The 13,428-nt window shown below is 35.8% G+C and overlaps 2 protein-coding genes across 3 annotated transcripts; one reads left to right on the forward strand and one right to left on the reverse strand.

Moving 5' to 3' along the window:
- Positions 1 to 397: 397 nt before the first annotated feature.
- On the forward strand, positions 398 to 7,972 carry LOC114321565 (exocyst complex component EXO84B). 2 transcript variants are annotated; one of them, XR_014351461.1, is made up of 7 exons: positions 398 to 811; positions 1,355 to 1,452; positions 2,318 to 3,365; positions 4,085 to 4,537; positions 4,937 to 5,122; positions 5,807 to 6,133; positions 6,313 to 7,271. XR_014351461.1 is itself a non-coding variant. In XM_028268738.2 (7 exons), exons 1-7 carry the CDS (start codon positions 647 to 649, stop codon positions 6,824 to 6,826), a joined length of 2,601 nt encoding a protein of 866 aa, XP_028124539.2. In that variant the 5' UTR covers positions 403 to 646; the 3' UTR covers positions 6,827 to 7,972. The 2 variants fall into 2 exon arrangements, 1 of the variants encoding a protein (XP_028124539.2); XM_028268738.2 differs by having other exon boundaries at positions 403 to 811; positions 5,997 to 6,133; positions 6,313 to 7,972.
- Positions 7,532 to 12,397, reverse strand: LOC114321566 (protein NRT1/ PTR FAMILY 5.2). The gene is made up of 4 exons (XM_028268741.2): positions 12,045 to 12,397; positions 11,255 to 11,472; positions 9,335 to 9,906; positions 7,532 to 8,612 (listed from the first exon to the last, which is right to left on the reverse strand). Exons 1-4 carry the CDS (start codon positions 12,298 to 12,300, stop codon positions 7,748 to 7,750), a joined length of 1,911 nt encoding a protein of 636 aa, XP_028124542.2. The 5' UTR covers positions 12,301 to 12,397; the 3' UTR covers positions 7,532 to 7,747.
- Between the last annotated feature and the right edge of the window lie 1,031 nt (positions 12,398 to 13,428).

Here is a 13,428-nt window from a genome sequence, read left to right on the forward strand (position 1 = left end):
TACATTTTTTATTTTTCTTTTCAAATCTCTTCTCATACCTGATACCTCCAACAAAACACATCATAAAGAGAACTCTAATAATATGATAAGGAGGGTGACCTATATGTGATGGGATATGTGTACCTATATTATTATTATTATTATTTTTTTCTCTTACCACATCACTAAAATTTACTTTAAAACTCTAAAATTGAAATTATTTATCATTATTGCCTATTAAAATAGTAATAATATTTGAAAGCTCTAATAAAATTTTAATCTATACTATATAAAAAATGCCAATGTAATATAAGAACCCACGCTCATCTCTCCATCTCTTTTTACTCACTTTTCCATCTCATTAGAATTCACATTACAGCTACTACTTTATAATTATAATTATGTATCATTACTCATTAAAATAGCAAACAAACATCCTCAACAGAGAGGTCCCTGTACTGTAGGTCGGTTGGATTTGCGCAAGCAAAATTCGAAACGGCAATGCAACCAAAAATGAAAAGAGAAAAAAAATGTTCCATTACGAAGAAACCGAAGCTCTCACCGAGAACCAAAGAAAACGACGACAACATGCTCCAAACCCTAGACGCGTCTATACTATCAACTATGTACCAACACCACACAGAGCAATTCGGCATTCAAGATTTCCATGGAGGAGTCTTCTTCTTCTTCCACATTGAGGTTTCGGTTCAGAGATCACCAACAACAACCGCAGATGGCCGACGGAGATGGAGACGACCACACCAGTCCCGACACTTGGTCTATCTCCAGCGACGGCGACGACGAGGTCGAGATCGAGTCCATGACTGGCAAGGTAAAGAATCATCTACTCTGACGATTAAACTGACTGTAATTACCATTCTGTCCTTCATGTATGTGCTGTCTGTGGAGACATTTTTTGGATTTAGATAGAATTATTACACTAAGTACGTGCTGGATTCAAATAAAGAGTAAGGTAAGAATCAGCTTTTAGATGAGTTTGATGGGGTTGTGTTGAGAATATAAATAATAAATTTATCATCTTTCTAACAGCTTAAATACTAACGCCCTGTATGGTTGAGGGATTTGAAAAGGAAAAAGGAAAAAGAAAAGGTGTGCAATGTGTCTCATATTACTTATGACTATTGAATGTAAATAAAGTCCTAAATTTTGAAAATTTTACACCTCAATGCTTTATGTATAGAGTTTTCATTCATGTTTTGTGTCTACCGTGTACACACTTGATAATGTGTGTTATGATGAATTCATGAATTAGTTAGGCAATTGCCACTGGAATTTTTCAGCTCCACGTTTTATTCTGGTTAATGTTTCATATATTCTTAATTGCAATGTGTGCTATCTTGTTTTGGTCATATAGGGTATTAAGCACCTGTGTTCGGAACTTCTTGAACTAAAGAGGATATCGGATGAAGATTTTCACAAGAATATATTTTCCAATTATTCAGTCTTTCTCAGGTAATTGCTGATATTTTCTCTGTTGTTTACAAATTTTTATTTTCTTCTTTAGTTAACACCTGATATATAAATTGTATTTCCTTTTCTTTTTTCTCTCCTTTAATATGAGAGGTCAATGTGGTTATTCTAGAATACGGCAATTTAAGTTGCATTTCAATGGTTCATAGCTATATACAAAAGCATGGTCTCTATTTGTGAGCTTCACATGCTTTATTAAAAATAAAAGTAAAGAAAGAAAAGGGAAGCTAAATTCTGTATGCTTGGTTGTAGTTTTGAACAAGATTTATCATTTCTTGTCTCCATAATACTTTTCTTAAAATTTGGGTGTTTTTGCAGAGGCCATTTGCATATGTTTAAACAGCATGTTAGTGTTTTCTTTCTCCCGTCATTTTGATTTTCAATCATATTCTAAAGACATTTCTTTTTTTTTCCCCACTTTTTTTTTTTTCTTGGGTGTGTGGGTATGGGGGGATGGGTTGATGTGGGGTAGGGGCCCATTAGCAACCTCATCCAATATCTTGGCATCCTACTCACCTCTATTTTCTTTTTCTTTCCCCCCCCCACCCAACAATACTTTTGATGATCCCTCCTTAGCAAATAGTGATGTATGCCGTCATACATTCAGGGTACTCACTTTTTTTTGGGGGCCATGTATTTCTTTTATGCTGTGTTTGGTTGGAAGATTTGGGGAGGGATTTGGAAAGGGAAAGGGAAAAGGTGTGTGAAACTAGGTGAAATATAGGCATATTTTATTCACATTTCACCTACATTTTCCATTTCTCTTTCCAAATCCCTCCCCAAATCCCCCAACCAAACACAGCATTAAAGATTGAGCAAACTGTGACAAATTTTATCATACATGCAGAATATTTAAAGAATTGGAAGGCATGGAAAAGGAATTGATGCAACTGAAACAGCATGTCTCAACACAAAAGAGACTTGTAAAAGAGCTTGTTGATGGCATTTATCTAAAAGTTCTATCAAATGAAACAGTGGATTTTATTATTGAAGAACCTATACATGTTGAACCATCTCCTCAAAGCATATTAGAGTCTCATGCTGATGATGTTTCAGAAGCCCTAGATATCCTTCTGTCAGAACGAAGATTAGATGAAGCCTTGGCAATCCTAGAACTGGAAGATGGAGTCTTTCAGGGGATGCAGTTGCAAGAGAAATTTCCCTTGAACGTGCTAACTTATTATAACTCTGCAATATCAGAAAGGAGGGCAAAGATTGCAGATCAACTGAAACTGGTTGCTGGAAACCCTAGAGTGTCTGCCCCCGAATTGCTAAAAGCTTTAGTTGGACTTTGTAGACTTGGTGACTCTCATCCTGCAACTCAGTTACTGGTTAAATATTACCATTCCCGCATTGCATCTGGGATACGTGACTTGCAGCATTCGAAATCAGGAAATGGTTCTTTCATTCATGAAGTTGCAAAATTAGTATTTTCAATGATTTCACAAGCTGCAATGAGCTTTTTAGTCTTATATGGAGAAACATCTTCTTATTCTTCAGAGTTCATGCAGTGGGCTTGTGAAGAAACTGAATTGTTTGCTGCCTCTTTCAATAAATATGTTAGATCCATTTCAGAAATAAGTGGTGGACTGGTAACAATTGTGGAAGCTGTGCAGTCTGCATTGTCATATTGCTCTTTGTTGGAAACTCAGAAAGTGGTGCTACATCCATGCTTGGTGAAGCATATCCGTCCTTGTGTGGAAGACGTTCTACAGATTCACATAGACCATTTTAAGAAAGTCATTCAGATTTTTACTTCTACAGATGCTTGGGTTGTGGACAAATATCTTCTATCAGGAATATTAAGCGAAGGGTGCTCTTCTGTAGTTATTGGGCAACAACCAGAATATTGCCTGCTCACTAACAGCGGTCGGAAGTTCGTAACACTGTTGCAGGTCTATTTGGTGCCCCCTTTTAAATTAATTTATAGTCTTAAAAAAATATTACTGTTGCGTTCTGGTGTACATAGCTTCATTGATATGGATATTATGTCCTTATACGTGAAAAAAAACAGAAGAAAAGAAAAAAGGAACGATAATCTAATTATTAAAAATGGGCACTTGATATTGAAGAATATGGATCCAAATCTCCTAAAGGAATGATTTGGAAGGTCCAAATTAAAAAACACTGGTTTTTCCTTGCAGCAACATATGGAGGTAGGCAATCTATACATTTTTTTAGTGGAATTGATTATTCAAATGCAATTTCATCTTTTGCCTTCAATTGATAAACAATTCAATTCCTAACTAAGCAATCTGTGGTTTTATGGATAATTATTGCCGTAAGTGTGCGAGTAAATTGCGCTACTCATGCTGCTACAAAAATGTTGACTTATGTTTTTGCTTTTAGTAACAATTTTAAATCTTGCCATTCGTGAAAGGCATTGTGAAATACATGCTTGTGAAGGTGACTTCAAGTTGAAGCTCTTATTCTAATTATTTCATTAGTATTGGTTGTGTGCTGATGTTCATGGTATCTCTGACTAATAATTGTCTGATTGTAAAATGGGGAACTAAGGACCCTACTCCCATATTTCTAACTAGCAAAATATATTGTAAAATAGATTTGCGATATTTAACCTCAACAGATATATTACTAGTTTTTATTATTTCAGGCTATCACAAAAGACATTTCCCCTTTAGTTGCCTTTCAAATGGAAGCTGTTATCCTCAAAGGACTCATGGCCCTCTTCACAGAGTATCTTGCCATTCTTGAAAGTGTTCTCACTGGTAAAGCACATGGTTTGGAGAGAGGAGGTCGAGGAGACAATTCGGCAGAGTCACTGGAACAACAAGTTTCTGTAGTAGCCAATTTATCAACGCTTGTACGACTTTTCTCCAGCATTATCAAAAGTGTCTTCAAGGGCATCAATCACCTCGATTTTGACGTTCATAACTTTATGTTATATATTCAAGAAGCTTCTGATCGAATCAGAGCTCATTTCTGCCAGCAATTTATATGCAAAATAATGTATGGGAGTGGCTGCAGACTTTCACAAGAAACTTGGGTTGGTGGCCAGAGTGATTCTGACACATCTGAAGATATGATGCCCTCTGTTGTTTTTCAGGTATTTATAATCATTGAAATTCTGAGCTTTGAAGAAATGACATGAAAGGTGCTAATGTTAAACTTGACATACCCCTGTATTTGTTTCAACTCTTGTGAGGACTTAACATGTTCCAAATTTCTATGCAGTTGTCTGAATTGATTTGACAATCTGTTGCGTATGGTGATTGGAGGGTTGAACTGAGATTGAAAATTTTAGAAATTGGTTAATTTTATATTCCGTATATCATAGATACAGGACATTGTTCCTCACTTGCCCTCCATTTGGTTTTGCTGCATTTTCAGTCAGAATACTTTTATAGCAGTGGTATTTTTACGTTAAAGGATTTTGTTGGCCTCAAAATCTTCTGCTTAACTTGCTATTTTTTTATGCCAAATCACTCTCCTGTTTCTCCTCCAGGGAGTATTTTTGGAGCTAAGGAAATTAGAAAAACTTGCTGAGGGCAACTTTGTTGAAGTGGATGGGTTGCCAGAGCTTATGAGGGAACTGATAGAGGCCATATTCATTTCCATCTCAAATAATGAAGAGTTGTGGACAACTACCAAAGAGGATTTAGCTGTCCAACGTTGTGAGAATTTCAAGCAGGTATCTGTGTTCTTTTAGTTGTTCAAGTACCAAAAGAAATCTTGTTCTGCTACCTTTTTTCTACATTGCTTGCTTTTCTTTTCCGCCTTCATTAGCCAAGTGCAAATATACGTATCTAGTTGGATAGATGTTTGCAGTTGTGGTTTGTCTGCCTGCACAATTGTTTTGCAGTATGCAAACTAAATTTTAACAAACAGCGTTGTTTGGGGGTTAAAATAATAAGAATCCTTTCCCAATTTAAATATGTCTGAACCGATTTCCTTGTCGCAGCATGTTAAATCCCTTCATTAGGATTTTAGCTGATGCCATTTTTAGTTTTTGTCTCCCCACTATGACACCCTTTGTGTACCAAATCTCATTTTCACACTGCTTGTGCTTGGGTAAACCACTCAGTGGTCCCTTATGTATTATCACTTCAGGGGCTATCCCTTATGGGTACATTCGACATTGTGCAAGTATGTAGCTTTAACAAACTTTTGGAATGTACTCTCTTTTTTATGTTTCAGTGAGGCTGTGAGCCTTAGAATTCAAAACTGGAATTTGACTAGAAGAAACAAAAGAATGATGACATTAACTGCATCCAATCTAATTCACCCTGTACCCCACTTTTTGGTGGGTTAAAATTGATTAATATCCTTCTTTTTTCCCTCCACTTTTGTGAAGTTTTCTGTTTCCTTATCTCAGGTGCAAGTTAAGGTCTCCCTTCTGTACCCATGTACTTTTACACAGCCTTCTCTATCTGTCACGTCACATCAAAACCTGACACCATCTCATTATCTGCACTACATCTGCCATACTTATTTTGTTAGAGCTGTTGGGTGATGCTCATTGTTTGGTTGGAATTTTTTGCTAAGAGTTTTTGTTTCAAGAACAGTTTGTTTTGGATATGCAATTCCTGGTGGAAATTGCAAGGGAAGGAGGATACTTTACCAATAACATACTGACGGCCTCCCTGGCTCTCATATCTCACATGGAATCAATCTTTCTTTCTGCCGGGCTGGATCCTAGAAGGTAATACTGAACTTCCTCAGCTGGCCAGATAATTGGGCCCAAAAAAAAAAAAAATATATATATATATAAAACAAATTCAATGATGATGAGGCATTTGAATGCATCTTGGAGATGTAATTGACTTCAATAAACTGATAAGGTATCCCTTAGAAAATAGTTTTCTTAATTTTGTTTTGCAGGGATATGATTGATGAAGGATGGGCTATAAATTCTGCTAAGGAAGCCCTTCAAAAACTACGAGAGATTAAAGAAACAAAACCATCGCCAAAAGAAACTACTGGTTATCTGGAAGAGAAAACAAAAGACGACCAGCCTGGCTATGCGAGTGACTCCTTTGAGATTGATGACACCACAAGTTCCTCGGAGAATTTCGTTGAGTCAGCAGAGCCGGTAGTCATAAATGTGTCAGAAGTTGTCTTTAGTGCTGGCACGGAGATATTAAAAATAGAAGACGTGGAAGCAGATGGTGGTTTTGAATCTGATGATAGGAGTGCTGTAAATTCTTCTAATGTTATTATTACATCAGAAGACATGGAACCTGAAACTGCAGTTGATGCCATGACAAAAATACGACAGAAAATCCGAAAAACTAAATCATCATCAAAAGAGCTGCTTTCTGATGGCAATGGTAGAAAAACTTCCTCAGAATGGTCTCCCAAAGAGGAGGATGAAACTAGCAGTCAACTTGAATAGTCTGAGCAAGTGATTCATAAGCTAGAAGCGAGTGTCCAAATGGGATTGGCAGGGACTTTTGCATCTTTGAAAGGTATTGACAGACCGCAAGATGAAGATGAAAAAATTATGGGAAAGGCATTGCGGAAAGCAAAATCCAGATTGCAAGATGAATAATGCCAACAATGGTTGGCATGGCTGAGCACAATTAGTGGCGTAAATCAGTTATTTTGACGGGTTTGAGACTAATTAGGTTAATGATAGGAATCAGGGGCAACTATCATAATAAGATTTCTTCTAGAGAGTTTCTCTATTTCGTGCCTATACTGCTGGTAGTCTTTGAATTCAACAGAATTGTTGCAGAGTTGTAATTTGTTACTTGTGATGATGATGTTTCCTCCCATCACTTAGATAATGTGTGTGCATAACTTTTTGAGAGAATAAGAATTTAGTGTTCTTCTGGAAATATCCAATTTACAATAAGCTAAGATTGTAGTGGGAAACAGAGCACCTGTGCCTTTTTTTTTTTCCTGCATCATTTAGTAGTCCTCTCATTTCCTCAACGACTTTAAGGTTAGTGCATTGAAATTTTACTCCGTTAACGTTACCATTTCACTATTGTGATAAATTTTACTCTCTATCACTCACTTTGCTTCCTCATGCACAGAACCTTCAGGCAATGTTCATCAAATTTCAATTCTGTCAAACATGCATTTGTGAAGCATATTTGTTGGAATTCTCATGTATATTCTTAAAAATCTTACATCCAAACAGGCCCAATAAATGTTTGATAATTTCTTTACGACAGCAGCCAGCAAGCAGAGCTTTCACACTGTACATAGTTGCCAAGTATGAAAACAATATGAAGTTCACAAATCACAATGCGAGTATCTCAACATCTTGTATTTGATTCCAAGAATCAAAACCAACCCACAAGAAATCTTATTTTGAGTAGAAGTTCGGTGAGCTCACAATGGCTTCCTGCAACTCTCTCCTGTCTTCCCTGTCCATGTATGCATTATAAACAAAGAACTTCGACACAACCAGAAAGAACAGAAAGTTGAGGAAGCTCAGCACAGCAAAAAACGCATAAAAATAGTCCAAACGCGAGAGATTGAGATTGTCCAAAATCCAACCCTGGTGGCCATTTCTCTTAGTAACATCAGCCACAGTAGACACAATAAAACTACTGAGAAAATACCCAATTCCCAAACTAGTTGTAAAATAAGCAGTGCCAAGGCTCTTCATCCCATCAGGTGCCTGATCATAGAAAAACTCAAGCTTCGCGATCTCAAAGTTATCCGCGATCCCCATGAGTGCAAACTGAGGTAAAAGAATGAAAACACTAAGAGGGACAATTTCGTGTTTCCCAGTAATCCCATGTGCTTTTGCGACGCTAAGTCTTTTCATCTCTGCCAAACTAGAAACAACCATGATGATAGTGTGAAGGACTAAGCCGATCCCAAGCCTCTGCAACAATGTGATTCCTCTTGGGTTTTTTGTGAATTTTCGTATTGTGGGGACGAAGAAGCGGTCATAGAGGACGATGGTGACTAACATGAAGATTGTGACGAATGCGCTGAGACAGGCAGGGGGGATTTCGAAATGGGGACCTATATGCCTCTTAAGGGTGGTGCCTTGCTTGATGAAGAGTGTGTGTGTCTGTGCTACGATGGTGCTTGGAATGAATGTTGCACAGAGGATTGGAATCATTTTGATCATTTGCTTGGCTTCTTCAACTTGGGTCACTGAACATAGGTTCCACGGCGAACTTGGTCCTGTTTTTATTGCTGCTTTGTCGAGAAGTCTGCAAGGGGCAATGCATTGTGAGTGAGATCAGGTGATGAAAACAAGTATGGGAAGGAGAAACACGGAGATGCCAATTTGCCTGTTTTGTGCAGCTTTTTTAGTAAGTTTTTCATCACAAAGTAGAAAAGTAAAAGCACACCTCATTAGTTTATTGATCATAAGTTATTTTATTTTATTTTTTTTAAAGCTTATTTATATTATTTTTTGCCTCATAAGCAGTCTCAATAAATTGCGCCAACTATGCTCAATGTACGGAACTTACTTCAATGAACAAGAAAACAATAATGCAACAAACACAAATCTTTCAGAAAAGATATAAGCCTAGAATTTTTACCGTGAAATGTGTGGATTGAGCCTTGATGTGTTTGTGAGCCACAACTATGATGAATCTAGTTCACACGAATCATGATGTAAGTTCTAAGTAATTTTCTAGGCATGTAATATTGTCGTAGAACTTTTTTTTTTATAGAAAAGTGCACAGATCTTAAATAGGCTCACACTTGTAGATGAATGCAATGCTGAGTAGTAAGCAATTCTCTAAAAAATTTGATGGACGAAACTTACTTTAGTGAACAAAAAAAAACTGAAACACTACAAACACATAATTTTTCCACAAAAAAGTATATAAAAATGCAGAGTTGACAACTTTGCATTCATCTTTGACTTAGGCCCACATGAATGCAATGTAATTAATAACTAGGAACAATCATAGGGGCATACCTTAATGAGGGGGTGTGGTCAATTCTGAACTTGCCAGAGCTGTTATACTCATCCAAGCTCACCTCATAAAGCTCTTTTGGGTCGTTTGGGACAGCCTCTTTCCTCTTCCTCATTGCAGCCACTAGTACCCTTGCTACGCTAGTCAATGGACTCCCTGAAGTGGCTTTATGTCTATAATAAGGTGTGCCCACCAAGAACACCACTATGGACACTCCAAGGCCCAGTGTTGGCAGGCTATAGCCCACAGCCCAGCCCACATTGTCCTGTATATAGATCAAGAAAGTGTTGGAGAAGAGGGTTCCAAAGAATATGCCGAACATCCACCAGTTGAAGAAGGATAGCTTTTGGGCCCTCTCCTTGGGCTCGAAATCATCGAACTGGTCTGCGCCCATGGTGGAGATGTTGGGCTTGGTACCGCCTGTTCCGAGGGCTATTATGTATAGGGCACAGTAGAAAAAGCCCACTTGGAAGTTTGAGGCCCGTTTGTCGCAGTCCAGTTCATTCACACTCTTGTCGCATGATGGTGGTCTCAGGGTTGGCAGTGAAACTGCTAAAGTCAATAAGCACATTCCCTGTTTTTCAGAGAGGGAAGAGAACGTTATTAAGGGCTGTTTGTGTGAGCAATATATGCAAAAAGAAAAAAAAAATTGGTTTTTAGGCCCATTGTTGGGCCTCTTTATTCCCATGGTTTTGGACTTTAGAGCCCATTAGTCTGTCAAAAAACAAGTTTTAAACCCATTGTTGGCCCTTTTCATTCTCATGGTTTTGGATTCTGGAGCCCATTAGAATCTCTCTGGAGCCCATTAATATGGAGCCCATTGACAGTTTCTCACAATATGAACCACTCATTTTATTAGATTTCGTGTGTAAATTATTCATGAAATATCAAATTAACTCAATATTTATAGATATATTATTTTATTATATTTGTCTTTAAAATAGATGATTTATTTTTAAAATCATATTTATAATTTATTATTTAAATAAAAATAGAAATAAAATCATGTATAATTATCATAATTCTTTTTTAATTTATAAATATTATACACTCAATCCAACAAAATAAATCATGGTAAGGGATCGTGGTAAATCCCACGGGCTTCAACAACATCAACCAATTCACTGTCTCAAATCACATCGATTTAATATCAAATTAAAATTTATTTATTTATTTATTTTAAAGATTTTTTTTATATTATTATTTTGTTATAAATACTCAATTTTTTTTGTATTTACTTTTTATGCCATCACCGTCTGGATGTAATGAAAGCTTCATTTTCGGGTTATTCCAAAGAATTCTCTCTTGTTCTCATCTATCTATGCAACTCTTTGTTTCTTTGTTTGTTTTTGTTTTTTTTTTCCTTGTTTAATACGTAAAACATATTTTTTAGCAATTTTTTTATTTTATTTATATTTTTTTAAGACCAAAAATTCAAGCTTGTTTTGACAAATAGACAAAACCCCCAAAAAAAGCAACTTCTCAAAAAATAAAAAGTCACTAAAAACTTAAAAAAAAAAAAAAAAAAAAAAAACAATTTGCCAAATTCATGAGCTTTTTGAACAAATATTTATTCTCAAAAAAATTAAAAAGCCAAAAGAAAAAAGAAAAAAAACCTTACTAAATTAAACGTATTAGTTAAACCCAATAAATTTGTTTTCATCCCAAGCCAGCAACAACAAAGACACCATACATATATGGAGAATTACAAATAATTGAAAAAAAAATATGAATATGCCAGTGGCCTTTGCTCTGGTGTAAGGTTACAGTTCTCATTCACACCAAAGAACATACCCATTTAATCTTCCATGTTCTTGTAATTATTTTTGCATGCATGCAATAAATCAAATTTTCATGCAGTGAAAGTAGTTAACAAGATGATTGTATCATATGGGTAATGGAAAATGTAAAGTTGGAATTACCAGAAGGTAAATCCCAGAGGCAATGATGAAAGTCCAGAACCGGCCAAGATGAGAGTCCGCGATGTAGGCACCGAGAAGAGGCATCATCCAAACAGTGCCGATCCAGTTGGTGACATTGTTAGCAGATTTGACAGTGCCTTCATGCAGCTTCCTTGTCAAATACAACACTAGGTTTGATGCTATCCCATAATATGCCATCCTTTCAAACACTTCATACCCTTCACACAATCAACAAGAAGATATGTCTTAGATCTTGCTTCTAAAATGAAAAAAAGTTCTAAAAAATCACACCTAGAGAAAGAAGATTTATTTATTTTATTTTAACTGGGAACCCTTTTAAGCTGGGGTGCTTTTTTATCCTCTACAAGATCAAATCTACGATGTACGGCAGTGCCCCACAAGTGCAAAATCAAAAGACTCGAACCCGAAACTTACTGCTTCACTGGCAAAAGTCTCATCACTGAGCTAATGAAGATAGTTCAGAAACAAGAAATTGTTCAAGATAAAACCACTACTAGTAGTTTGATTTTGCTCGTTTATCTTATCATACATCCTTGACTAGTTTTTTTTTTTTTCATGATTCACTACTTAAATGAGGTTTATTGCTTTGAAATAATCAATTAGAAAGGGGAGTATATTCAATCACCATAGAAGTACTTTTTCTTGTACCTAACACACTTGCGATAATATGTTAGAAAAATGAAAATCCCAAAATATGATCAACGGTGAAAAGTGCATTAAGTACATAGGGTGGGTTGGCAAGTGGTGTGCATAGATAGGGGTACTTTACCAACAATGAAGGAACAGGCAGTCCATCTCCCAGTTTTTGATCTGAGGACAGGTCTACCCTTGAGATCCACAGTCCCATCTTGTGTGTAATCCTCTCTTCCATTCACAGCACCTTTCTCTTCCTCTATCTTTGCATAACCCTCTGTCCCTTCCACAGGACCTAATTTCTCTTCCTCTACCTTCACCATGGTAGCTAGAGAGTGAGAGTGACAGAGAGAGAGAGAGAGAGAGTGCAGACACAAGGACTTTAGGTGCATGCATATGGTCACTTTAGCTTTTGACTTTTTATAATGTTTGGCAATCAAAGGACTGGTATTTCTGGGACCTTTTCATCATCATCTAGAAGTATGTACTATGTTGAAACAGAATTGTACAAATATAAAGGGTAAATTACACTCACACCCTTAAAATTTGGTCTAATTACATCTTGTCTCTTGGCGTTTTGAAAATTATATTTCCACTCCTGTGATTAATAGTCTCATTTCACAACTCCCTACTTATATAAAAGATAACAACTCCTTAATAAAGAAAATTACATTGAAAAAAAAGAAGCAAAGGAAAGAGAAAAAAATAAGAGGAAGTAAAGCAAAACAAGAAAATAGAGAATGTATGAGTTCAATGTCTTCATTCCGTCTAAATAATTACAATGACAAGGGGGTTAGTGTAATTTTTCAATCCCCAGGGATGATATGTATTAAATCCAAACTTTAAGAGGTGTAAGTGTAATTTACCCAATATAAAATTTAGGGAATGAAGGGTCTAGTTTAGGGGTTGTGGGCTCACTCCGAGTCCATTTTGATAATTTGAATTGGTTATTTTTTAAATATTTATTTAGTAAATCATTCATATAAAAAATTAAATTTATTAAACATTGATAACCATAAAACAAAAATAAATGGTAAATATGATTTTTTTTTCTCTCCAAAACTAGCTATTTTTTAAAAACAAATATAATCTAATTATATGGCTATTTGATATCTGATCAATTTGATTATTTTTTGTATGGATAACTTACTCGAAAAATACTAAAAAATAAACGATTTAGATCATTAAAATGAGTCTGGAGTGAGTCCATAGCCACTCAACTAGACTCTCCTACCCAATAATTAGATTAGAGGTAATCCCAGTTCAAAATTTATACAAAATTTTTAACCTTAGATCTTATATATATATATATATATATATATTTTTTTTAAAAAAAAAAAACAAGTGCCATGACCCTATCATTTTGATATGAAATTTTGTATAATTTTTTTATTTGTGAATTGTCTTGGTTAATTAAATACTCCACTTTATATTTTACATGTTCACTTCTATCTACCAACAACCACCACCACATATATGCCTCACGCATACTTATTTATAGCGCCCAACAACAATTTTGC

This window comes from Camellia sinensis, chromosome 14, assembly GCF_055761805.1.
Source record: "Camellia sinensis isolate YWXY chromosome 14, ASM5576180v1, whole genome shotgun sequence".
Lineage (NCBI taxonomy): Eukaryota > Viridiplantae > Streptophyta > Magnoliopsida > Ericales > Theaceae > Camellia > Camellia sinensis.

Coding starts and splice junctions, on each gene's coding strand:
- LOC114321565 (XM_028268738.2), top strand. CDS start 647: ATGGAGGAGTCTTCTTCTTCTTCCACATTGAGGTTTCGGTTCAGAGAT. Junction 1,453..2,317: donor AATTATTCAGTCTTTCTCAG/GTAATTGCTGAT, acceptor TCATACATGCAG/AATATTTAAAGAATTGGAAG. Junction 4,538..4,936: donor TGCCCTCTGTTGTTTTTCAG/GTATTTATAATC, acceptor TTTCTCCTCCAG/GGAGTATTTTTGGAGCTAAG.
- LOC114321566 (XM_028268741.2), bottom strand. CDS start 12,300: ATGCACCTAAAGTCCTTGTGTCTGCACTCTCTCTCTCTCTCTCTCTGT. Junction 11,473..12,044: donor TGCCTGTTCCTTCATTGTTG/GTAAAGTACCCC, acceptor GATTGTGTGAAG/GGTATGAAGTGTTTGAAAGG. Junction 8,613..9,334: donor GACCACACCCCCTCATTAAG/GTATGCCCCTAT, acceptor TGCCCCTTGCAG/ACTTCTCGACAAAGCAGCAA.